At 46.1% G+C, this 24,919-nt stretch overlaps 1 protein-coding gene and 1 long non-coding RNA gene across 2 annotated transcripts in view; one reads left to right on the top strand and one right to left on the bottom strand.

Annotated features, from left to right (window-relative positions):
- Positions 1 to 24,919, top strand: part of LOC143009073 (uncharacterized) — a 31,751-nt gene that overhangs the window by 671 nt on the left and 6,161 nt on the right. Inside the window, exon 2 of the long non-coding RNA XR_012964655.1 lies at positions 5,411 to 5,535. This is a non-coding gene — a long non-coding RNA (uncharacterized LOC143009073). The remainder of the gene's footprint in view (positions 1 to 5,410; positions 5,536 to 24,919) is intronic.
- Positions 19,959 to 23,951, bottom strand: htr5ab (5-hydroxytryptamine (serotonin) receptor 5A, genome duplicate b). The gene is made up of 2 exons (XM_076161130.1): positions 23,244 to 23,951; positions 19,959 to 20,291 (listed from the first exon to the last, which is right to left on the bottom strand). The coding sequence occupies exons 1-2, from the start codon at positions 23,949 to 23,951 to the stop codon at positions 19,959 to 19,961; spliced, it is 1,041 nt and encodes a 346-aa protein (XP_076017245.1).

The following is a 24,919-nucleotide window of genomic DNA, read 5'->3' as shown; positions in this document are numbered from 1 at the left end:
AATGCATGGAATCTCATGGTGACTGTATTGTAACAATTTGCTGTGTTTCTGTGATGTGTTTGAGTTATAAACATGAAAACAAGCCAGAAACACAAGCGAGACTTAACATTTCCCCCTCAACAAGCTAAACCATTAATATTACATTACATCATGTTAACGAGGGAGGTTTATGGTAGAAATGGAGATTATGTGTGATAGAGAGCGAGAGGGGAATTAGACTCCTTCTTTGGCTCTGACAGTTACATGTGCATTAATGCGCCGGCTGAAATCAAAAGTTGTATGTTGGCTAATGCGGCGGCATAACAAGCATGAAAATGATTCGGCATATAGCAAATAGCTCCTAGCAACCGGCGGGTTGCTGGCTCCTGCTCCTGCTCCTGTTCCTGCGTTGAGGAGGTCTCAGCCTACATCAGAAGATAAAGCAGGATGCTGCGACACTTCAAATGAATAGCAGATCAAGCGTGTCGTATATTACGCTGTTAGACGGGGAGGGATTGAATTATAGCTAAAGGAGAAGAGAAGCTTGGCGCATCAGAAGCTAAATTGATCTATCAAACTCCAAAGCTTGACAATCCCCCCCTCCTCCCCTCAGCCCGATCCCGTGCGAGGGAAACGTTCTAATCTGTCCTCTCTGATTGATTTGATTGAGATGGAAACAGATTTTGCTTATTCGCCTCCAATTCAGGTGCGTTTCTTCCTCTACTGTGTATTTAGAGAAGCTCTTCTCGCAGCGTCGCTCCCTTTTCATACGTCCTTACTCATTCTGCTCTAATCCACCACCGCCTCTGTGTGTGCTGGCCGCTCTGGATACGCTACCAGTGGCTCTATCTCTCTTCTCTGGTGCGGTGAGAGATGAAAGGGGCTTTCTCGGGTACGGAGCGTATCAAGCTGCTTAACAAAGGCTGCCGTAAAGGCCCCGGGTCTCCAGCCTGAGGGCGTGGCACCACAATCCACTCGCCGGGGCCCCTTTGTTCTTCAGCGTTTGGGCTGTCGGCCGCTCACCTTGATTCATTCCTTCATGTGACGCCCGAAAGGGATGAAGGATTGTACACACACACACACAAACAGAATCACTTTCCCTTTCCTGTTCTGCAGCCGCTCGATTGTTTACTTGGCGACGCCGCATTCCGACATGGCTGATATTTATATAACCTTCATCATAACCGCTCATGATAAGCTCCCTCCTTCTCCTTATCAGCGCTGAGCTTCTGAGAGCTTGGGCTTGGCCTTTTGCACGCTCAAACCTTTTACCAGAGATTCTGTTTGGACGGCGTGCTTTTGTATGCAGAAGTGTCCATGTGTGTGTTTGTTTTGTTCCATTTTACATTATCCAGCCTGGTCTTTATACATGACACGCTCTTCCACACAAAAGCTCTATTCATGTCTGCAGTTACAGCACAAGTGCCTGTGAAACAGCGCGGCCTCAGCAGCCAATCCACGTCCTGTGTTATCCCCCGGCTGTCCGCTCAGGTGTCGCTCCTGACCAATCAGGGCCGCTCCCTCAGTGGGTCCAGTTCAGTCATGTGTGTATGTATGCGTGAGTGTGTGAGGGAGAGAGAGAGATTTTACAGGAATATGGGGACATTCTCAAAAATAGCAATGTGATGATGTCATTAAGTCATAATGGTCTAATGCTCACTCTAAGGAGACTATTGATTATTGATTTTGCGCCTCAGGGTGGATTTTTGAAGGAAATCATAAACAGTTTCCATTTCCAGCCTCTGTGCGATGTGACATGATTTCTTACCTGAGGCGACCTCTCGCTGATCCTTACTCAGCTTAATGTTTAACACAGCAGCCTCATGGGTGTGTGTGTATGTGTGTGTGTGCTGAACAGTGTGTTGCCAAAGCGGATTAGTGAGGGAAGAAGCACGTAAAAGTTAAAAAGTAAACGTGGCGTGTTTGCTGCTCTCAGACTTTTTCCACTCTACTCATCAGATGGATTGCGACACAAATTTTTCCACCAGAGAAGGAGAGAGAAAATAGCTCCAATCATACAATCGTAGAAGAAAAACATCAATTTAAATGAGAATCACAGAGGGAAATCAAGTATAGGGGCTTAAATGTCTCTCCTGCTGTTTCAGGGCTCAAAGCCTGGAGGGTCAGGGTTTGTTTGCCGCCCAGCTGACGTCCAGAGACCTCATGTGATGCTGGAGTGTGTGTGTGTGTGTGTGGTGGGAGGGGGGGTGTCTTCAGAGCTGGACAGTGTGTACTGACTCACAGCTCTTCCTTTGTCCTCGCTGGTCAGACAGGAAGCCAACATTTCTCCTTTTTATATTTGATGGCTTCTGTAATTTTTGCATCACAGCTCTGCTTTCATACGAGCTCAGGCTGAGGATCAGGAGTTTAACTGTTAACTAGCAACCGAGTAAGGATTGAATAATGAATTTACGCCTGTGTTTGTTTTATTTCATGTTTTATATTATCTCTTTATTAAGATTTGCCAGAGTGAAATGAAAACGTCCGTCTCTAAAAGCCTTCCATGTAATCAGACGCTGCATCATGACGTCTGCAATCATTATAAACTGAACATCTTTACTTTAAGGAGTTAGATCATTAATTACAGAGGGCATGTGAAGTCCTAATCACTGGTTTATGTTTGCTTATGTGTTATATTGTTTTATATCCAGGACCTTGTAGGCTTTATTATGCAGAAACCGTTCAGAGGAGCTTTTGTTATCACTTTCTCCAGCTTCTTCAGTTGTTTGTGTTTTTTTTATTGCTGCTCAAGGGGCGTGGGGCAGTGCAAAGTCACCATTGGACCAGAGTGCCCCGATTATCATCTGAGATAAGACCGAGCAGAGCAGCCACTTTTATCTGTGAGGTCAAAAGAGACAAAACATCCTGTGAGAAGGTTAGAAACTCTGTATGGTCTGAAGCTTCATGCTGGACTTCACTTCCAGACATGCAAAGTGTCTGTCTGTCTCCATTAGACACAGCAGTGCGGCGGCCCCCTAGTGGTAGAAGCCGGTATGGCGCGGAGAGCTGTTGTTTAGCCCAGGAATGAACAGCAGGTGGCAGCAACATAACAGGAAATAAAGACGGAGATGAACTCTAACGCTTCTACTATTCCTCCCTTCCTTCCGTCCTTTCTCCTTCCATCCTTTCCTTCCATGGTGTGTGTGAGTTCATGTAGCTGCAGGGCGTCTCAGGACACTTTCCCGACTGAGCCGGTGGTCTCATTGGAGAAACAAGTCACACGACGTTCTCCCACCTCATTATCTCCACCACAGACCCTCAGAGTGTGTTGCTATGGTACCGGGACAAAGACACCCTCTGCCTTCTGTTTTAGTTTGTGTGTAACCTTTTGTTAATAAAAGGAAGAACTTCCCAGAGTAATAAATGTGTTTGTTGTGCCCACAGATGAACCCTGAACTTGAATTTGACCCCTTAACAAACTTTCTGGTACTCGCAGACGCCCGAGACATAAGATATGCAGATGAGATGAGCTCGCTGCTGTTGCATAAATTGTAAATGATGTCGCAGGCTGTCGGCGTGTTCAACAAGCCCGGGCGCCTCGGTTCATTATCAGAAAGTGTTTTCATGTAAGGTCAAGCACAACTCTGCAGTCAGGAGTGAATTCCTACTTTCACCGTATTTGAAAAGTGAAAAGATTCCCTCAAGGAGGTTTAATACTTCAAGGACTCATTGGAGGAAACTTAAGAGCTCAGTTTGACAGTAATTTATAGCTTTTTTTTTTATTGTTTACCTCTTCGCCATTTCAGCATTTCCAGCGCTTGTACTCTCTGGATGTCACACCCCTTCTGTAAAGCTAGAATGGAAGTTAAATATGGAGGAAATATTGGATTTCCTCTCTGTTCTTCCTCATTTACACAGGTTGCTTATGCTCTTGGGCTTGTTTTTTGTCGTGTGCTCTTTGGTAACACTGGAAAAACAAGGCGTTTGTCCTCTTTTCCTCCCACACGCTCAATAACAACAACAACAACAACCGCCGGCCTTTTTGTCCCAAGCAGCAGGTAAATTGTTTCCTAGTTAGTCCGTCATTATCCTCCCTTTAAAGGTAATTGTTCATCATTGATCTGATACAGTTTAGCGCTTTACAGGGCACTTTTAAAATCATGAAACGCACCCAAATGCTAATGAATGCGCGGGGCCGGCTCAATAATGGGTCGGGCAATTACAGCTAAAGTTCTCGTGTGATCTAATTTGCAGATGATGAGACGGTGATAAACAAAGGTGATAATTTCAGCCCATATCCATATCAAAAACAGCGCTTTGACTGCTTTGACGTCAGCGGGACTGTGAGGAGGGAAACAACATCCACGTCTCGCCCACCAGGATTTCATTATTCTATCGCTTCTGCACTTAAATGCCTTCTTTGCATTTTATAGTTCCCTGGAAAAGAGAGGGAAGTTTCACGATTGGAAGCTTTGGCGTCATCGATAATTCAATTCAGCCACACTTCCACGCTCTCAAAGGGGCCGCTGCTCGCATCGATAGCTCAGCGCCTGTTTACTTGAGGACAAACGCTTTGGTTAGTAAAGCCAGGAGGAGGAATTAAATCCAGCAGTCACAGAACAGAATCTATAGTGAGAAATATTTGCAATATGCAGGGGAGACTCTTAATGTGTGTGTGTGTGTGTGTGTGTGTGTGTGTCTGGAACAGCGGCATGTGTGAGAGACAGATTTGACTGAAGTGCTTGAGATGAATTATACTGATTAAAGCACTTTAATCAGCTGAGAAGAACAGATCTGAGAGATTAGACGTGTTAATGAACTGTTAGGCTGAAGTCGAAACTCAAAACGTTCGAGACGGAAGGATCCTCGTGCGTCGTCTCTCAGAATCCTATGAGCTTCTAGATGACAATAAAACCAATCTGCTGTTATTTATGATGAAGACGAGAGATGATGGCCAGGCTGTTTGTTGAGGGAACACACACACACACACACACACACACACACACACACACACACACACACACACGCACTTAAAGATCTGCTGCACACACACACACACACACACCAGTTATGCACCCGCGTCATTCTTTTTCAGACGTCACGCTGACCTTTTGCTCATGAAGCAGTCAGGTCTTGTAGCTCCGCCCCTGCCACACCAAATGGAACAATAATGAATACAAATCATGGAATCTTTATATTGATTGCTTTGAGGATAAACTGAATCGGCTTCCTGCTTGGTTGAGCTGGAAAATGAAGAAACTCCTCTTCTTCATCTTCTCTTTCCTTTACTTGTATCAATTCAGTGAAAAGTGATTTTTTGATTACATCGTGTCTAACCTGAAGCAAATGTGAGTCTAAAAAATCTGTATGATGATGATGATGATGATGATGCTGCAGGTTATCTGCCCATTTAAAGCACTCTAAAGCTCATTGTCTTCCCGCTCGCCCTCCTCATTTCTTTTGTCTCCTTTTTTCTGTCATTTGCCAGCAGATTACAGCCACCAATCGCACGTCGCCCGACTCCACAATGGGACGCGATCCTTCTTCTCCTTCTCGGCCTCGAACAATCAGTCAGCGGTCCATGCAGGTGGAAGATGATGAAAGAGAGAAGACGGGGTAAGCGGGAAGTAGTACAGAAAAATGCACAGATGTGTGTGTGTGTGTGTGTGGAGCACGGGGGATGTGTGTGTCAATACATCACTTTACCCAAACAAGACATTGATCCTGGTATCTGCAGAGATCACGTGACTTAAAGCAAATGCGGCCCTCTGATTTGGCGTTTAGGATGTAAGGTGTTGCTCTGGCAGGATGGAACACGTCCACGCATCACCACGGAAAATAATATTGCACGTTTCCCCCGCGTCATTTCCCCTCTGCGGCTCGATCCCACCGTAAACCTCGTGAGTTAGACAGAGTGAGCGTCAGAGTGTCATCGGTCACGCCGCGTTGGCTCATGGCCCCTTTAGAATGAGATGGTGCAGCCGGCGTGCTGCAGGTGCACAGACGCTCTACTTTTGATCTCTCCTCAGAGTGCCTCCCCGTGATTCTCTCCGGTTCGCTGGCTTTGATTCGTTTGTGGCCACGGCGGGTTGTGGAATCCATTTCTCTCAGCTTCTTCTGGTGTTTCGCAGGCCAGGCCGCCTTAGGACAGAGCAATGAGGAACATGAGGAGCTTACAAGCCGAAATACAAATGTTTCAGGGGTTAAATGTCTAAAAGGAAAACACTGTCTATGGGAACGCTTGTCCATATGGCAAAGTGCAACGTTTTGGCAGAATATGATGAAATCCAGATTCCATAAATTGATTAACATCTGGACACGTCTCTGTGGAACCTAAGCTAACTTAATGTTGATGTTTTAGTAAAGTACAAAATGCAAATTAGTTTGGTGTGTGTGTGCAGATAAAACCCTCCTGTGGCCTTAGGTGAAACTTACCACACACACACACACACACACACACACACACACACACACACACACACACACACACACACAGGCATGTACTGTAACTTTCTAACTTTCTTGCACCATCCTGGCACTCTGCAAACTTCAATCAAGCTCTTAACTTGAATTTGCGAACCGTCAGGGACGTCGCCACGCTTTTCCTCTCAAGTGTCTAATGAATGGAAACGACAAAATGTGACCTTTGCGCTGCTTGTGGGGGGCAGAAGGCAGTAAAAAGAGCAGACTGCCTGTGACTCGGGCGTGAAGCAAATAAACATTTGGTCGTCAACTTTGGTCGAGCGTGGTGATGTGATGGAGCAGATGCAGCCAAACAAACCTGACTCATCCGTAGACGAGGCACCGTGTGTGTGTGTGTGTGTGTGTGTGTGTGTGTGTGTGTGTGTGTGTGTGTGTGTGTGTGTGTGTGTGTGTGTGTGTGTGTGTGTGTGTGTGTGTGTGTGTGTGTGTGTGTGTGTGTGTGTGTGTGTGTGTGTGTGTGCGCGCACGTTAAGCCCCTGAATCACAACCCACAGAAGTCGTACTGTCACACAGATGGGATTTCCAGTCTCAGAGCCGTCAGAATGAGCACAAAGAGCCACAGAACAAACCAATCTGTTTACCGACCCCTCATCTCTTGACGCTGAATAACAATCGCAAACACACGCTGACAAGAATAGATTTCCCCGGCAAAGCTGCGATCACGATTCGATGTTTTCTGCAACAAGCAAACAAATCTGAATCTGAATGGAGCCCAGCTGGAAAGCGTTTGAACCACAAACGCAGCAGTGTTACGTTTTACGTGCATCGTCAGGTTCTTTGCTTCTCGGATGTCTGAATTGTTGAAAGTAATTACATCACAAAGATACACTGAATGGATTAGATTTATGGCTGACAAATATGTTAGACTGACAGTCGGGAGCCAAAGATGAGCTGTATTTAGTAACGTATTATGCCAGCACTGTTGTATTTCATTAGTTCTGATGACACCAACGTTGTAAAGCAGTCAGTTCGGATGACATCACTTGTAATTTGTTCACTCGGATGATATCACGTTGTAGTAATGTCAGTTCAAATGACATCACTTTTGTAATATTGATCATTTGGGTGACGTCAATGTTGTAAATTTGCTAGTTTGGATGACGTCACTGTTGTTTATTTAAGTAGCTTTAGAGTTTCTGAGAGAGAAACACTGTTGTAAGTAACATTGGGAGCAGCACAGGTTTTGTCTGAATTTGTATTTTTCTAATTAAACAAAGTGACACATCTTTGCTGAAGAGAGAGCAAGACGAGCCACTAGCATAAGAAGATACGGACAGTCCCTTGAGGTATTCTCCGATACGAGCTACGGGAAATCTTCCTCCCATAGACAAGATGGTGGATGAAAAGGAAGATGATTGCACGGGAGATTTTGATAAGGGAAGATCACACAAACCGCCAATGAAAGCAGAAGAATTGAAATTGCAAAAATACCTTACGTTGAGGCAACTTAAATTAGCAGCTCTAAAAGGTAAAATGGTTGAAGTAGAGACGTTGATGAGTGACAGTCCAAATATCCAAATTGTGAGAAATATGATGGAGAATGATTTTGCACCTGCTCGAAACAAGTTTATTCATCTCAACAATGAAGTGGCAAGACTTCTGTCTGAAGAAGGAGAAATATCTGAGCAAGAGAACTGGTTTGCACATGAAATGGCCTCCATCAGGGGCTTTATGAAAACAACTAAGGACTGGATTGCAGCTGTGCGAGAATCGGCAACAGCAGAAGTGGAGGCGTTACCAGAGGAGTGCGACCTGCAAGATATAGTTAGACCAGGTGACAGTATGTCGCAGGTTGGATCCAGCTGCAGTGGACACACCCTATACGGATGTCAAAAGAGTTTTGCATTGCAAGCCTTGGTAGAGCGTGCTAAACTAGAGGCGGAACGCGCGGCCCTGCTTGAACGTGCCGCAGCAATGCAGGCAAAGCAGAGGCTGGAGCTGCAAGAATCTGTATTTAGGCAAGAGTGGAGTCGTGAAGAAGCCAGAATCAAGGCCAAGAAAGAAGAACTGGAGTTGATGACTGCATTAGCTGAAAGCATCGCAAGATTAAAAGTGTTTCAAAAATACGAGAAATCTGAAGATGAAGAAATTCAGAAGCTACTGGTCAAACAGTACAACACTGATTTTTCAGAGCGCATCTATGACGACAAAGTGGAGATGTCTCAAGAAGACAAACAGTTCATGATGTTTGTGCAGAAAACAACGATTCTTAAGAATGGACAATACAGAATTGGATTACCGCTCAGGAATGAGAAGCTCCAAATGCCTAATAACCGTTTTGTGGCAGAACAGCGCATAGCCAGTTTGCATAGAAAGCTCAAGAAGAATCACAAGTTCTTTGAAGATTACAAGGCCTTCATGGACACTATCATTAGCAGAGGCTATGCTGTCCAGGTTCCAGCAGAACAGCTGAACCGGGATGACAACAGGGTGTCTTACATACCGCACCAAGGGGTGTATGACCCGAAGAACAAAAAGACACAGGTGGTCTTTGACTGTACAGCCTCGTTTCGAGAACAGTCCCTGAACAGAGAGTTACTACAAGGTCCCGACTTGACTAACACGCTAGTTGGCGTCCTCTCAAGATTTCGTGAGGAGCCAGTAGCCATGATGGCAGACATCGAGTCAATGTTTTATCAAGTGAAAGTGCCAGAGCAAGACGCAGATCTCCAGCGTTTTCTTTGGTGGCCGAACGGCAAGCTGAACGAGCCTGTAGAAGAATATAGAATGACAGTCCACCTCTTCGGGGCTTCCTCATCCCCAAGCGTTGCCTCATATGCGCTGAGAAGAACCGCTGAGGATCACCAAGACATGGCATCCCCTGAGGCTGTCCAAGCTGTCCTGCGCAACTTCAATGTAGATTACTTCCTGAAGAGCGTAGCGACAGAGGACGATGCAGTGACCCTAGCCAGTGAGCTGCGGATCCTGTGTGCCAGAGGAGGTTTCAATTTAACAAAATGGACTACTCAGAGCAGAAAGGTGTTAGAGTCCATCCCTGAAGTACACAGAGCCTGTGAAGTAAAAGACCTGGATCTGAACCTTGAGGCTCTACCAGTGGAGAGGGCTCTCAGTGTGCAGTGGGATACAGAAACAGATACTTTCACCTACAGCGTAAAACTGCCAGACAAGCCAATGACCAGAAGAGGCATTCTGTCGGTAGTCAACTCAATGAATGACCCGCTTGGCTTCGTGGCACCGGTGGTCTTGACCGCTAAACTCCTGCTGAAAGATCTCTGTACAGAGCAACATGGTTGGGATGACTGCATTGATGAAAGGCATGCTGATGGTTGGAAAAGTTGGGTGGATGATGTTCAGCACCTCTCCAACTTCCATGTGAACAGGTGTTTAAGACCTTCAGACTTTGGATGCATCGCCACAGCACGGTTACATCATTTTTCCGATGCCTCAGAGTACGCGTATGGAACCGTGTCCTATCTACTGCTTGAAAACAAACGAGGCAGGAAACATTGTGCTTTTCTGATGGGGAAGTCAAGAGTTGCCCCACTCAACCAAATCACAATCCCCAGACTGGAGTTGACAGCAGCATCCGTCGCAGTGAAGGTGGACAAGATGTTACGTCAAGAACTTCAACTTCCACTGCAAAAGTCTATCTTCTGGACAGACAGCACCACAGTACTCGGGTACATTGATAGTAAAACTGCTCGTTTCAGAACTTTTGTTGCAAACAGAATCACACAGATCCGTGAGGCCACCAAGCCATCTCAATGGAAGTATGTAAGAACATCAGAAAATCCTGCAGATCGTTCCAGCAGGGGCCTGAATGCCAAGGATTTGGTGGAAGGGGGAACATGGATTGATGGACCGAATTTCTTATTGGACAATGAATGTTATTGGCCAAAACAACCTCTTCGAGGAGTGAAAGAAAGTCTTCAAGACGATCCAGAGGTCAAGAACATAGCTACAGTCTCCATTATGGGTAAGGACTCAAAGACACAGAAAGCTCCATCAGGGAAAAAAAGTGAAGTCTACAGAAAACAAAGTGGAGTCTCCAGAGAAAGTCATGGAAGCACCTTCACTACCGTTTCTGCTGGAAATAAAAAGCCTCAAGAAACAGAGCCAAGCGAAGCAGAGTGCCCGAGTGCCTTTGAGCAGCCGTGTTTGTACTGCCAGCAAGATCACAGCCTGGTCTCATGCAGCACCATCAAGACTCAGACACTCAAACAACGTGTGGGGTTCTTGAGGTTGAAAGGTTTATGTTATGGATGCTTAACTTATGGACACCGCAACAGGTTCTGTGAAAGAAGAACTGTATGTATACAATGTGGGTTAAAGCATCCAGACATTCTACACATTGTGAAAGAGGAAGTTTCTGTCTCATCTGAGAGGAATGATGGTGCTCACGGGGGTCGTGTGCTGAGGTTTCTCTCCCACAGGAGTCCTGCCGCCTCAAGCGGCCTGGAGGATTTGAAACTGCTTCAATAGAAGAAGCAACATCACAGCTGGAGATGTTGTGCGACTAGTGGAGAGTTATTCTCCTCACAATTCCTTGCTCATGGGAAGAGTAAACACATTACTGGGCTTCCTGTAGAAGCGAGCTAGGATTATAACCAAGACCAGCGTTCTGGATCGAAGAACCAAAGAAGTAGATTTAGAAATGTATAAGTATGACATCATTGTTGTGACTTTAAGTTTAGACACTGGTGTCAGCAACATAGTTTGTTGATCGTGACTTGACTTTGTAATTTAGTGATTTCTAATAAAATATTCAGAGGAAAGTTGGAGTCTTGTGGCAAACAGTCTTCCGTGTGAAGTGACACATCTACGCTGATGATGTCGCCGTATTCTCAACCGTACTCCTGCAGAGTTTTTGTTACTAATCGATCGCCGCAAATTGTTGCATCTTTTCATTTTCATTTTTGACATTTTATCCTTTTAAGTTGCTTCTCTTTCCGTGCTGGGGCCATTTCAAGCTGCAGAGAGGCGCTTGATTCTCTTTTGTTTTTAGAGCTTTTCTTATTCATTTTTAATACAACATATTCTGTTTTCATTCCTGATGAGATGCGAGTCGGAGCACAACGATTGTGTTATCAAATATTCATCGATTTGTTTTTTTTGACAAGAAGGTGAAATTGATTTTCTTTGCACCGAAAATGTGACGGTTCTTCTACTTTATGCCGCAAGCCCTCTTCTCCATCTTCAAATATAATATAATGACCTTAAACAGTGCTTCTCAAAGTTTGTGAACAGAAACACCACAATGAAATTTAATTCTATTCCAATACTTTAGACTTTTTACAGCCCATATAAATCATCTCTTGTTCTTTCCTGAGTAATTGCGAACACTTCCAGAATAGCATTAAAGCTTAATAATAATAAAGATCAGTTTCAGTAATGCTTCTCATTTCCTCCACGGTGCCATTTTCACCGTGAGCCTGTACATCTTCATTACCGGAGCTCACTGCGTACGCCGCATCGCTGTAATTGTATGCTGAACCTTTGAATCCAGACTGCAGCGAACACGCCACCGTCTCATTTTGGCTCCCAACACCTGACGTGACTTTTATAGGATGCGGTCCGCAGGTTGCCAAACAAATTACGAGTCTGAGCGCGAGTTATTACAAGTATAAAGCCCATTTTAATAGAGGAGTTGGAGCGCCGGATGCAGCGTTTATTGGGTACAGTGCAGTGCAGTGGGATGCTAATTGAGACGGCAGCCTGCAGAGGAGCTGGAAATGCGGGGAAACCGTAAAGAGTAACGTGAGATGGAACAAGAAATGGTGCCAAGACATATCTATCTATCCATCCATCCATCCATCCATCCGCTCTCCCACAGAGCACTGCAGCAAATCGAATTTGATCGCTCTTGGCCAGATGTGCTCCCAGGACCTGCTGAGTGCCGTGATATACAAGGTTACGAGCATCTCAAGTCATTACTCAAACTTAATAAGTGATTGAGGACCTCCAAGGGCCTGGGTTCACATAAATAAGTTTACAACTCGCCTACACGAGGTCATTCGGAAGCGAACCGTGAAGGAAAACTTAGAATTAATCTTGAATCTCACTTGTTATGGCTTCCTCTGCTGTTCTGAGAGTCTGACATTGAGATTTATGAATCATTTACATCCCTGACTGCTGACTGAGATATTCATCAGGGGGTCAGCTGAGGTGAAAGAGCCACAGACTACAGACACACAGGATAAGTTTACTTTGGAGGGTCGGAGGGAGAGAGAACTCTGGGAGCTCGGCTGTATCGTCACGGGGCAGACGTGAGATGTTTTGCGATGGAAACAAATGAGACACCTGCAGCAAAAGTGTGGATCCGGAGGTCGCTGAGGTGTGTGATGTGCGAGTGTGTGAGTGTGTGGATGTTCCAGAGGGAGAGAAGTGCACACCTGAAGTGAGGCTTTCAGACGGTCCACCTGCTGACAAGCTTGTTAACAGAGAGGAAGACACAGAGGATGGCGCGCCTCTGATTGTGTTGTTTTTAAACGTTGTCAGCGGGAAAGACCGCCGTCGGTTTCGGAAGTGAAAAGGCACAGCGGGGTGACAGGATGTGTGAGGGATTAATGGTCATTAGGCCCCAGTCACTCCCATCACACACAAGAACTCATCAGAGAAACGTTGGTGTGTTGCATCAGCAGGATCGATCCAGGCAACAGAGAACGGAATTTACGTGGGTGAGGCCTGAACTGGGATTCACACATTGTCACACACACACACACACACACACACAAAGCAGCTGATCTAAGACCCCCCCCCCACACACACCCCAGCTTTGAAGATGATTATATTCTTGTGTGTCCTCCTGCATACATTTCCTGTGAATCATGGAGCCGCAGTGACGCTTTGATTGGCTCCTTCCTGTCTTAATGAGCAAACCACACACATGTGAGCACACTTGCACACACATTCACACACACACACACACACACACAGTTGAAGAGGTTGGTTTGGTTATTTACATCTCAGTTTCCTACTGAATCAACGTCTTTAATGTTTACGTTCCCTTTGATGAACGCTGTGTTTCCATGCGTGCAGGTAGAAACGTATAGAGGTGAGTCAACGTTCGTCTCTCGTCTTTAACGTTCGCCAACGCGTTTTTCAGAGGCTCATCTGGAAATAGGGAAACGCATTAATCTGGCTCGCGCCTATGTGAAATGTCAGGCTCGGCATCATCAAACACACACACACACACACACACACACACACACACACACACACACACACACACACACTCCAGTGTCATTAACCTGCAGTCCCTCCTTAAGGCTTCAACACCGACGAACAAAGTGAAAATCATACATAAACAAATACTAATTAAAGCGACTGGATGTTTCTATTTATAACTGTTGAATTATATCAACCCTAAACCTTTAACGAGGAACGTATCAATGTCCTTGCTGGATTGATGATCCTGCGTTGATTTGAGACAATGCGTTGCCAAGCGCCGAGTCGCCAGAGGATGTTTGAAGTGTGAAGTGGGCTGAGTGGAGTGGAGCTGGCGCCGACCGACTGTGGCTAAATCAGAATCCAAAGCAGGCAGACAATTGGTGCTAAATATTGCGGTGATATAAATACTTCCAGTGTGTGTGTGTGTGTGTGTTCAGGCAACGGGATGCAGATTACACAAGGATAATTAGATTCCAAGGTTTGTCAATGGTGATGTCCAACTTGTCCAACTTGGAAATCTGCCCAGCATCCGGTGTGTGTGTGTGTGTCGCCTCCATGGGTGAACGGCAGCCAATCAGGTTGTCCGTTTGTTGACAAGAATCAACTCTCGGGTGATTCCAGGCTGCCGAGTTTCAGTCTTGTAGTGAACGCTCGTCCTTAGAGCCGCTCACCTTAGCAAACCTTTCCTTGTCATCCATTATGCATACTGTACGTGTGTGTGTGTGTGTGTGTCTACAAACTGCTTCCTTGCAAACCCACGGCGCTCACAGCAGCTACAGCAGAACTCTCTTATAGCTTTTAAATCAAAGGCAGCATTGTATTGGATGATGCTTTATTTTTGTCTGATGTTTACTCAAACGGTGGTGTACAGATGTGTTCCCACTCTGAAATACCATAGCAACCGGCTCGGCTAAACTTTGCTCTATTCCAGCAGCGCTCATCGCGGGAAAACGCCACAAATTCATGATTTTACCGTCTGAAAATGAGACTGCGGAACGAAACCAGCGGCGCTTTGTGAAAACGAAGCAGGAATGGAAAGGAAAACAAAGCTCAGTATCTCCGGGGATGTGTTGCAGTGTGTGTGTGTGTGTGTGTGTGTGAGAGGTGTAATGCAGATTCCTCCAGCTGCAGAGCTCTGGGTCAGTGTGTTCTGACGGAGCCCTGAACCCTCGCTAGGTTACATAACTACCAAGCCCGCCGGTTACCTCTGAAGCTCGCCGTCTCTGTTCACCGTCCTTTTGATGCGGCCCAACAGATCTGGGTTCATTCATATTCTAATGCACGGGAATCTGAAGGTACGCGCTGTTAAATCATCAAACATCAAACGTGACGCGTTCAAACATCCGGCGCGGCTGATTGAGGTTGAGGTAGAACGGTTTGGATTCAATCAGATGGAAAAACGAGCATCAGCGAAGGCGGCGTCCTTTTTTCATAGCGTCACTCTTCTCCAAGCACTGCCTTGTCTCAATCACGTCGCCACGCCAACGAGCCCGACGACAGAAGTGTTTCTGAGAGCTTTTCACAACTCCTTTGACAATTTTGCATCTAAAATAACTGTTACTAATTTGCTGATCGATGTCTCAAATGAAATTCCAAACAGTAGGAGGCGCCAGAGAGTCCTGATCCTGATTTTACACCGATAATCCAAAGTCAAACACGTGTGAAAGCCTCTGCAGAACTACATTTTAACATACTACATACATCAACTGCTACATTTCCTGTCTTTGCATTTTTAATTCCACATATTCCTAAAGAGCGCCGAGGCCCAGACGTCACGTCGAGCTGCACGGCTGAACGCCCCAATGTCTACTAACCTGGACGACAGAGAGTCTTCATATTCATGGAGAGGAGACATTTCTTTCACTGCCTTGGTGCCATAGCAACAGAGCGTGAGGCGGTGTGTTGGTTTATCTTTACTATTATGTGTAAATGTTGAGGAGGGGAATCACATTCAGACACCAGAGAAGAGCTGAATACACAGAAAACAAACACTAATCTGCCTGTTTGTGTCGTGTGTATGTGTGTGTGTGTGTATATGTGCATTGAGCATCCTCTTCCCTGCGTTCCCCTCGCTTGTGTGTCCTCATATCTACCTGTTTGTCTTGATGATCGTGCGACTCCCCGCTGGGCGCCTCTCGCCCACTCTCGGCAATCGCTTCCTGAAATAGTTTCGATCCTGATTTGGAGCAATCTGACGTTGCAGCGCCACCTGCGTTATCCCACCGGGCGCCGGGCCTCCGCTAACGACGCTCAGCCTCATCAGCCCGAGCCCAAAGTCTCTCTCCCATCTCACCCCCCCTGGTTTTTTTTACACCAAACCGACTCGGGTGTAAAATTGGAATGCAGACAGCCGGATAACGACACTTCTTCCTCTTCTTCTTCTTCTTCTCCTTTTTTTTTTTTTTACCTTTCACTCTACCTCAACTAAATAAGAAATGAACTTCTTTGTGGCGCTGAATCTAGACGCCTGCTTCAGCATGTTAACAGTTTCAGGAAGGCTTCAGACTGATAGACGCTTTCATTCATCCTCTTCCTCACAGGGGCGTATACAGTAACAACGCCAAGGCTTCTTAACATTCCTCCCACATACTGTACATGGCATTAACTATTCATGGCCTGGGAGAGAGGTGGTAGCCAGGATGGAGGTCCAGGAGTGGAGACGAACACAACATGAAAGAAGGAAGCTCACACAGGAACGTCGCTAATTTCTCCGCGTCGCTACGTTCATTAGAATCTTAATGAAACCTCACAAACAAGGCAAATTAGTTGTTATACAGGTAAATATGAGATGCTGGCTGTGTTTCCCTCCTTTCCCTCTGCTTCAGTCCCTTAAAGCTGAATGTTAATGTACAAGTAAGTTATGTCTTTAATATTTTCTGCAGCTAATTTGCCGCGGCCATGCGATTAAAGTAATATTTTCCACACACAAGCCTCCTCCACTATCTCTACCAGCCGAGTGTTAAGCTCTCCCTCTGACGCTCATGTGCTCAGGTTATCAAGCCCGTCCAGTCCACTTCAACCTCACCACACATACTTACTGCTTTATTCTGGATAAATGTTGTAGAAATCTCGTTTTTGTCCATAAAATCCAATTCTACAGGCTTTTTTGTTCGACTCATTCAAAGTGGAGCTGCCTTTGACTTTCTTCTCCTTTTTATATTTTCTGTTATTTATTCGCACGTGTGCCGCTTTCACGGACAAAGTTCCCGTTGGAGAACTCTGTTTTAAAAGTGAAATGATGCAGCAGCTTCACATTCCGCAGCGTCTGTCTTGCACAAACGTTGGTTTAGAGCCGAGAATTATGTATTTATATCTGACGGCACGACTTGGCAGAGACGTCTCGTATCAGATGTTTCTCAATGAATTTCCATTTGTTAGAGCGATCTGGCTGGATTTAAACTCACGGAGTGCACGAGTCAAACTGTATAAGGACAAGGAAAGGAAAAAAAGAAGGAAAGGAAAATATCCGGGAAGCATTTGACCATTCCACCGCCGTCCTGAGGGAAGCAGAGGTTTTTCTCACAGTGAATCCCCAGCGTATCTTCTCAAAATCCCCAATGTTCTCTTCCCAGAGAGTCGGCCTGTGTTTTGCCCGGAGAACATGGAGAGAGAGAGAGAGATAGGAGGAGAGAGAGAGAGAGAGAGCTTTAGATCACTCATACATATGCTCACTCTGATTCCCCTCTCCGCGGTCCTGCTGTGCAGTTTCTGTTTGGATGGAACTGAGCTGTCACAGAATGACAAGAGGAACAGAGAGCAGAGCCACTGAGGCCGGGTCCACTTTGATGTCAAGGATACCAGGGAGTTTGCAAAAAGGGCTGACTGTGTGTGTGTGTGTGTCTCTGTTCATTCTGCTGAACAAAGAGTACAAAGTCTAATTACACATGTTCTTATTTTAACACCAAGCCAATGTCTCCCACGTTCACATTTACTGTGAATTGAGCCGTTAGGATTTAATGAATCCTGCTGATCTTTAAACCGGAGGAGATCAGGGCCAGCCGCAGAAGAGACAAAAGCTCTGCTAGATAGTTTCTGATGGACTAAAAAAGTACTTCAAATACAACATAAAACAGGTTTAGACAAGTTTAGGTGGTTTTGGTTCTTGGTGGACCCGTAACGGTTTCATTTCTGGCTCTAGATCTTGGAGAGCGTTTCCTGTTTCAAGTCCTTCATTTAGGATTTTAATGGAGACAAACATGGAGGTTGAGTCTAGGGTCAGATTTGACTTCTCATGTCTTTGTCTTTCATTTGTTGATTGCTTTTCCCCTTTTTTTTTTTCTTTTCCAAATGAGATAAAGGAGTGTGTACAAACGCTGTGGCAGCCCTTGATGTGTGCCCTTGCATTTATTAAATCGAAGACAAACAGGAAGTGGGAGAAAGTCGGCAGCTCGTCAAGTTTCAAGTGGCGCCATTAGCCGCTCAAACCCAGGAGAAGTTTCTTTCATTAAGCTTTTCTAAAGAATCCTGTCAAAGTGCCAAGTGGGACGCCAGTTTATCACAAATTCATGTTTATTATCAGCTTCGTCATCCAAGGCTTCAGTGGAGAGAAACATGCACACACTGAGACGACACCGGCAGCATCCTGCCTGAACTCCAGCCGCTCCTGCCTCTCTGCTCATCTGGCAGATATAAAAACACAGTCATGCTCGTAACGGAGATAAACGTCCCCCTGCTTTAACTCGCCGAAGACACTGAAACCTGAAACACTGACGGGAGCAGAGCAACCCTCGATGTCCTCCTCTTCCTCCTTCCTCCTTCCTCTCCCTCCTCCTCCCCCTTACATTGCTTCACATTCTGGGTCAACACACAGAGGAGTTAAGAGGAGCGAGGGTGAATAATCAGCCGTCCTCTGGCAATGTCAAGAGCACTGAGAAGTGATTAAAACAAAGTGAATCCTGCACTCAGCCGCCGGCTCCTTCATTTACATCAGCAGCCAACCAGCAGTGATTAACACAGCGGAGAAGAATGGAACTTTGAAGATCAGCACGCGTTACATTGACGGGGTTACGCTCACGGCTCCAAATGTCTGTTCTGTCAGTATGATTCTGATTTCTGCCAATACTTAATCAATCAATAATGGCAGCTCGAATACTTCATTTGAGAAGGAAGTATGAGGCATTCTTAAGGTCTTCGTGCAAAAGAAACTCAATCTTATTATTATTGATGCATTCTGTCTGTAATGAGAGGGAGAGAGAGGAACAAGATGACTTTGGCTCATTCTTTATGAAACAGGTTGGAACGATCTCTGCCAAATATCTACAAATATGCTTCAGTGACCTACTTTGGGTGTCATTCCTGCGTGAATCATTCAGTTTTCGGTGTAAAAACAAGGAGCGGAGCAGGACTCAAATTTCAGCCCCTTTTGTGTCGCTTATGCTTCATATTTCTGCACAAAATCCCATCTGCTACAAATCTCATCAGGCCTCTGGAGTGACGCACTTCACCTATTTGCAGATGTGCAGACAGGTTGTGATGCTTGAGGAAGATAAATGTTTTAGGAGACGGTGAAAGCTTCTAAACGAAGCCCACAGAGTGTTTTGAACGAGTCCATTAAAATTGGTAAACACTGGTTAACTCTATTAGTCATACTTTAAAAAGTCTTATCGCAACACTTTCCTCCCGTAATTTCCTCCTTTCATCTTTCATCGTGGTAGTTAATGATGTTGTGAGCTGCTGGATCTGTTGCCACGGCGATGCTTTATACGGCACCATAGGTCCGCGCGTCATCGGCTGCGTCTGAAGAGTTAATTTGCAAAACTGAAAGAACCAATTTGATGACATTTTGAGGTTGTATTTTTAATCTGCATCCAAGGTGGAATCCATCAAACCTCATGTCGCTCCTGTTCGTTTTCATTTAGTTTCGTTATTTTGAGTCTGTTTTTGCAAATGAGCTTCATTTCTCTTCTTGCTGTTGTCAGGCAAAGTGTGTGTGTATGTGTGTGTGTGTGTGTTATCCTGCAGGACTCTCTGTATGAAGCTCTATTCTGGAGCTCCAAGTATGGGCAGTTTATCAAAGTGGTTTTAATGTCGCTTCAGTGTTTCATTCCATCACATGTCACAAAGTTTGTGGCGGGAAAAATCTCATTCCGTTCGACGATTCCCGAAGCTTCACGCTCGGTAATGAAACTGTTTACGAGGGAGTTCACATGCGTCTCTGTTTGCGACTCCAGGCAGGATTTACACCTTTAGTCGTCGCTCTATCTGCTCCTGCTACAGCGTGGCCCCGCCTCATCCCTCATTCTGTCCCTCACTCCCTCATGTTCTGAGAGGAAACTCATCTCGCCGCGTCTGTGAGGTTACAAAGAGCCTCAGGATCTGACGCCGCAGCTCCTTCCCCCTGGAGAGACGCAGACGGATCAGACGCAGACAGGTCAGACGTAGACGGGTCAGTCTCTGTCTGTCTGCAGGGTGAGGACGTTGTCTACTCAGCGCTGTCTGGAGAAGAGGTTCCTCAGGGCGTTGTTGTAGTTCTTGTTGAAGGCGGTGTAGATGAGCGGGTTAAAGAAGGAGTTGGAGTAGCCCAGCCAGAGGAAGATGCTCTTCCAGATGGGCGGGATGTCGCAGGAGCACAGCGGGATGACGAGCTCTGTGATGAAGAAGGGAATCCAGCAGAGGACAAACACGCCAATCAGGATCCCGACCATCAGCGCCGCCTTCTTCTCCTTCTGCTCGCGCCACGTGTCCCCGTCTGTCTGGAAGGTCACGGTGGCGTGACGCACGGTGAACACCATCTGCGGCTGCTGTGCGTCCTCCTTCACCTGCGAGACGGGCGGATCAGTGAAAGAAGGCAAGTCAGCACAAATCAGACGCTCCATCGATCAATCAGTTGCAGAGACTCAGAATTAGAATAATCGATGAACAATGAGCCGGCAATTAATGGGGTGAAAATGAGAGAAGAAGCAGGAATCAACAAGTGGAGGAGTGATGTCACCTAATGCACAAATATGAACACACGCTGACGCACACACACACACACACACACTGTATGGAAGATAAGCCAGCGCTGTGCCTTAATCTGCGTTCTCCACCTGCTCACGTGCCATTTAGCAAACATATCGTGAGGAAAACAGAAAATGTCATGGCGTTAATCTGCTGACGTTCTGCTTTCAGCTTTGTTGCTCGTCGACTTTTAACTTTTTTGGTTTTATGGTGTGTGAGCCCAGCGGGGGGTCAATCCAGAGACGAAAACCGCTACCGTCGCTTCTTTTTGAACGCAAAGTCTCGATTGATTGAAACCGGGGGTTGGATCCTCGGCCGCTCCGGAGTAAATTTAGTCGGGATCGATCCGGGTCAGCGGGGCCTTGAGCCGACGGGGATAAAAGCACAGCGGTTCAATGGACGTTTAACAAGCAGTAAACACACTCACACTGGATACCGACGCTGCTTAAATGTGCATTTAAAGCCGCCACAAGCCATTAGCCACTTTTGAGTTTGGGTGAAATCTAACATACAGAGACTCTGCGTTATTGTCACAGTGTTTGAACATCAGCCAAGAGTCACTTTTCATCAATTTTCACTGTTTGTGCGACTCCACCAGGAATCTGCCCATCTAATCTGTCAATTTACTCTATTTCTGGCCCCGGCGCGTGTTTGTGTTTGTGTGTCCTAATGTGTTTGAGTGGGTGCTGCTGATGGATGAGCGCTGGAGGTTTATTATCTTGGCGGCTGGAATCATAACTCGGCGCTGAGCTCGGCCGCCGCGGCCCTCCCGTGTCGGCGGTTAGAGGGAGGGAATAAATTCCATCTGGATAATGAGATTGGCATTACTGTATAATTTAGACATAACCCGCATGTGTGTGTGTGTGCGTCTTTGGAAAGCAAAGTGAGTATTCAACTGTATTTCTCCTCGTTTCCAAAGCTGCAGGAGTGATTGCGTATGAAATTAAAAGTGACATAAAACTCAGTGGAGCGTGGCAGGGGGAGGCAGGTCTGCTTTTAGCCCACGTGCCTCTAATTTTACGCCTATTAATGCCAAACTACACAATTAAAGGGTGCGTTGAGGATTTCAAAGAACATGGACTTAAGTATGCGTGTGTGTGTGTGCTTTGCTTTGCTCCGGGCGCCGCGTGAATGCGAGAGGGGAAAAAAAAACAGAAAAAATACGACAACTCAATCTTTTCTGCAAAATGTGTTTCGCTGCCGTGGATGTTTGCCAAGAACACAGAATGTTCAGGCGCCGAGTGGTTTTTCATATCCAGCTTTTCATGAAGGTGAAAGGGAGAAGAAAGGTGTTTGAAAACGTCTGGCAGAGATAGCTTTATCTTTATCGCAGAGCAGTTTGCCTCTCTCGCCTCAAGGGGGGGGCGGAGAGTACATAGGGTATTGACTCTATTTGTTATGGCGGGGGAAATACGACCTGATGAGGTTCTGCAGAGTTCTGAACAATAAAAGCTGATCAGCTCATCAGACGGATCCAGAATAAAGGCCACAACAGTCACATATCAGTGGATCAAGCAGAGGGGAAGGAGACGTCTGAGACTGAAGAATGAAGCATAATCATGTCTGACTCAGACCGACATGCAATCACTGGTACACTCTGCAGGATCATTACACCTCATTTGATCTATTTATGTATTTTTGGTGAAAAATGCTGGTATTTCTTTTCAATCTTCTGAGACCTGGACATTTATTTTGCAGGCATTTCTAATTTCCTTGCTATTTGGGATTAGTGGGACCGAATGAGTGTGAGTATTTCTAATGACCTAAGATTGTGTTTATACGACTAGGGGGCAGTGTAAAAAGGCCGTACATGAGGACAACATGTTTACGTTAAGCACAATGATGTATAAAGTGTAGGGATATCATGTCCCCATATGAGGACGTCGGGTCTCAGGGGGTTAATATACCCCAAGTATGTCCCTGCCCCAGTAAACCGTGTACGTCTGTGTGCCTGCACTCTGCAAATGACAAATCAGTGTGGTGACCAGCAGCCAATATCTCTAACTGTGGGTCTAAAAATGAGTTTCTTAGAAGAAGTAAAAAATAAATCTACCAGTGCAGTGAGATGAACTCAGCCCATTGCTACAAAAACCCTGAAACCAATAGTGAAAGTTATTGATTGTTTAGCATCGAGCTGCCTGAGTCTCTGCTGTCTCGACACAGAGCTGCTCCCAATACAGATCTATACACCCAATCGTTAAGAACTCAACATTTTGAATAAATAACTATATGGTAATAGTTATAAGAATGATAGTAAGAAAGCCTGCTTGAGTAAAAATAGCATGTGGCCACAAGTTGTTACTAAAGTGCAGGAAAGAGAATATCATTGGTCATGTTTGAACTATAACTCAAAGTATTCTAAGTCTCTCCAGCCTGAACGCACTGCGAAAACCCACAGTTTGTTTGACTCCAAGTGAAGTGGGCGTTTTCTTCCCAGACTTAGTGGATTTGGTGTGAATGTGTGTTTATTGTTGAGCAGAGAGTTGCGTGTGGGCTTTGTTGCCGGATCCAGCACACTACACAGCTGTTACACAGAGACAGAAGGCACTGGAGGACAAATATTAGCCACGCGGTTCGGCACATGCGGCGTGCGGAGGACGTCGGGGTGAAGGTTGCGGAGTTTAACGGCGCTACAGAGGAAACGCTTAATGGCAAAGCACTGAGAGGAGGGATTACAGGAATCGATACGTCAGATACGGGCAGTAAGTGTTATATGGAGACATAAAGATCGAACCGTGTCCTCTGCAGCCAACTAAAAGCTTGATAATCACCTCAGCCATTGGCGTGATTGTGTTGTTCTTACGAGAGCCGATCCGGAACTTGGCGGCCTTGTAGATCTTCCAGTAGACGAACAGCACCACGCAGAGGGGCAGGTAGAACGCCCCGAAGGTGGAGAAGATGGTGTAGGACGGATCCTGGCTCACCTGGCACTTCATCCCCTCCGAGTAAGTCTCCCCCCAGCCAAACAGAGGCGACAGGGAGATGATGGAGGACAGCACCCAGGTGAGCGCTATCATCACGTTGGAGATCTTTTTTCTCGTCTTGAGCGTGTACTCCAAGTGCCTGGTGATGGACCAGTAGCGATCCAGGGCGATGGCCGTCACGTTCCAGATGCTGGCCGTGCAGCAGAGCACGTCGAAGGAGATCCACACCTGGCACAGCACGCTGCCCAGCTTCCACAGCCGGCCGTTCAGCTCGTGCACCAGGCTGAGGGGCATGACCAGGGCGGCCACCATCACGTCCGAGATGGCCATGGACGCCACCAGGTTGTGGGGCACGCGGTGGAATGTCCTCACCCGCAGGATGGTTACCAGCACCAGCAGGTTCCACACGAAGGTGGCCGCCACCAGCATGGCGAGCAAGGTGAGAGTCAGCACGCTGAAAACAGAGAAGGGCCTGTAGATGTTGCCGCCTGAGTCGTGGCCATCAGGTGCGGCGGTGAAGTTGGCTGTCAGCGCAGTGGTGTTGGGGTGCGTCATGGTAACCACTCAGGGGCCCACGCCCGCGGCCCCCGCAACGCAGCGAGACGATTCTGAGATAGCTAGTGCAGAGAGGAGGCACATGCTGCAGCAGGGACACAGCAGAGAAGATTCCAAATTAGTACATTCAAACCTGCAGCATGAATAGATCTCAAAAATAGGGATCCTCTGATGGATTTGCATGGAGAGGTAGTTTAGTGATTTGCTCGCTGTAGTAAAAAGCACTCGAATTTCTCATTTCATCTGTCAAGCAACCTGCCTACAACTTTCAAGTGCAATTTCATCTGCTGTTAATAAGGCTCAACCGCACTCTGGGGCATCTCTGCGCCCAGGAAGAGCATAAATATTCATTTTCATCAGCCCACATCTGTCCTTTGATTTGCATCAAAGTCAGGCCTCTGTCACGGAACAAGTCTTTGTTGTAATCTTTTGTTTGGGTATAACTCCATGTGTGTGTGAGCGTTGTTAAGCGTTGTAGTTTGACACGCTTTCAGAGGCTTTAGAAAGCTGCTGAATGAACACAGAGCGGCCACTGTTTCCGTTTTAACAAAGGAAAGAGTTCACACCGTCTCCGTCAGGACACTCACAAGTGAAATCCAGCCACGCCGCTAAAGTTTAAGTTGTTCCCCAATAATAAAGCTGTTTTATTTCCATGGGTCTGATGGGAACGATCCCTCGGCCCTCTGAGGACAGATCGATGTATGTTAGAGCTGTCATGATTCATCGTATAAAATCACCTATTCCATTTAAAAATAATCAAATAAGAGTGCATTTTATTCATACATTTAAAACGTTTATTAGTTGGTATGGGGAATTTGCGATTGCATGATTTTTCTCGTCTGTCTTGCATTAACAAGCTGACTCTGGTGGACACACACTGAGATTACACACGCTCACAAAATAAGCAGTAGATTAATGGATTATGAAAAATAATCAATGGTGACAGCCCGGGTCTAAGTGGAAACAAA

This window comes from Genypterus blacodes, unplaced genomic scaffold (genome assembly GCF_046128005.1).
Source record: "Genypterus blacodes isolate CSIRO-AG114 ecotype Tasmania unplaced genomic scaffold, CSIRO-AGI_Gbla_v1 ptg000110l_1, whole genome shotgun sequence".
NCBI lineage: Eukaryota > Metazoa > Chordata > Actinopteri > Ophidiiformes > Ophidiidae > Genypterus > Genypterus blacodes.
The sequence above is the reverse complement of the archived record's forward strand: the minus strand, read 5'-3'. Positions and strand labels throughout refer to the sequence as shown.

Bases quoted from the DNA above. Each gene is read 5' to 3' on its own strand.
- htr5ab (XM_076161130.1), bottom strand. From the start codon at position 23,951: ATGACGCACCCCAACACCACTGCGCTGACAGCCAACTTCACCGCCGCA. The intron at 20,292-23,243 runs GTGATTATCAAG...CCCGTCTCGCAG, and splicing joins CAATCACGCCAATGGCTGAG to GTGAAGGAGGACGCACAGCA.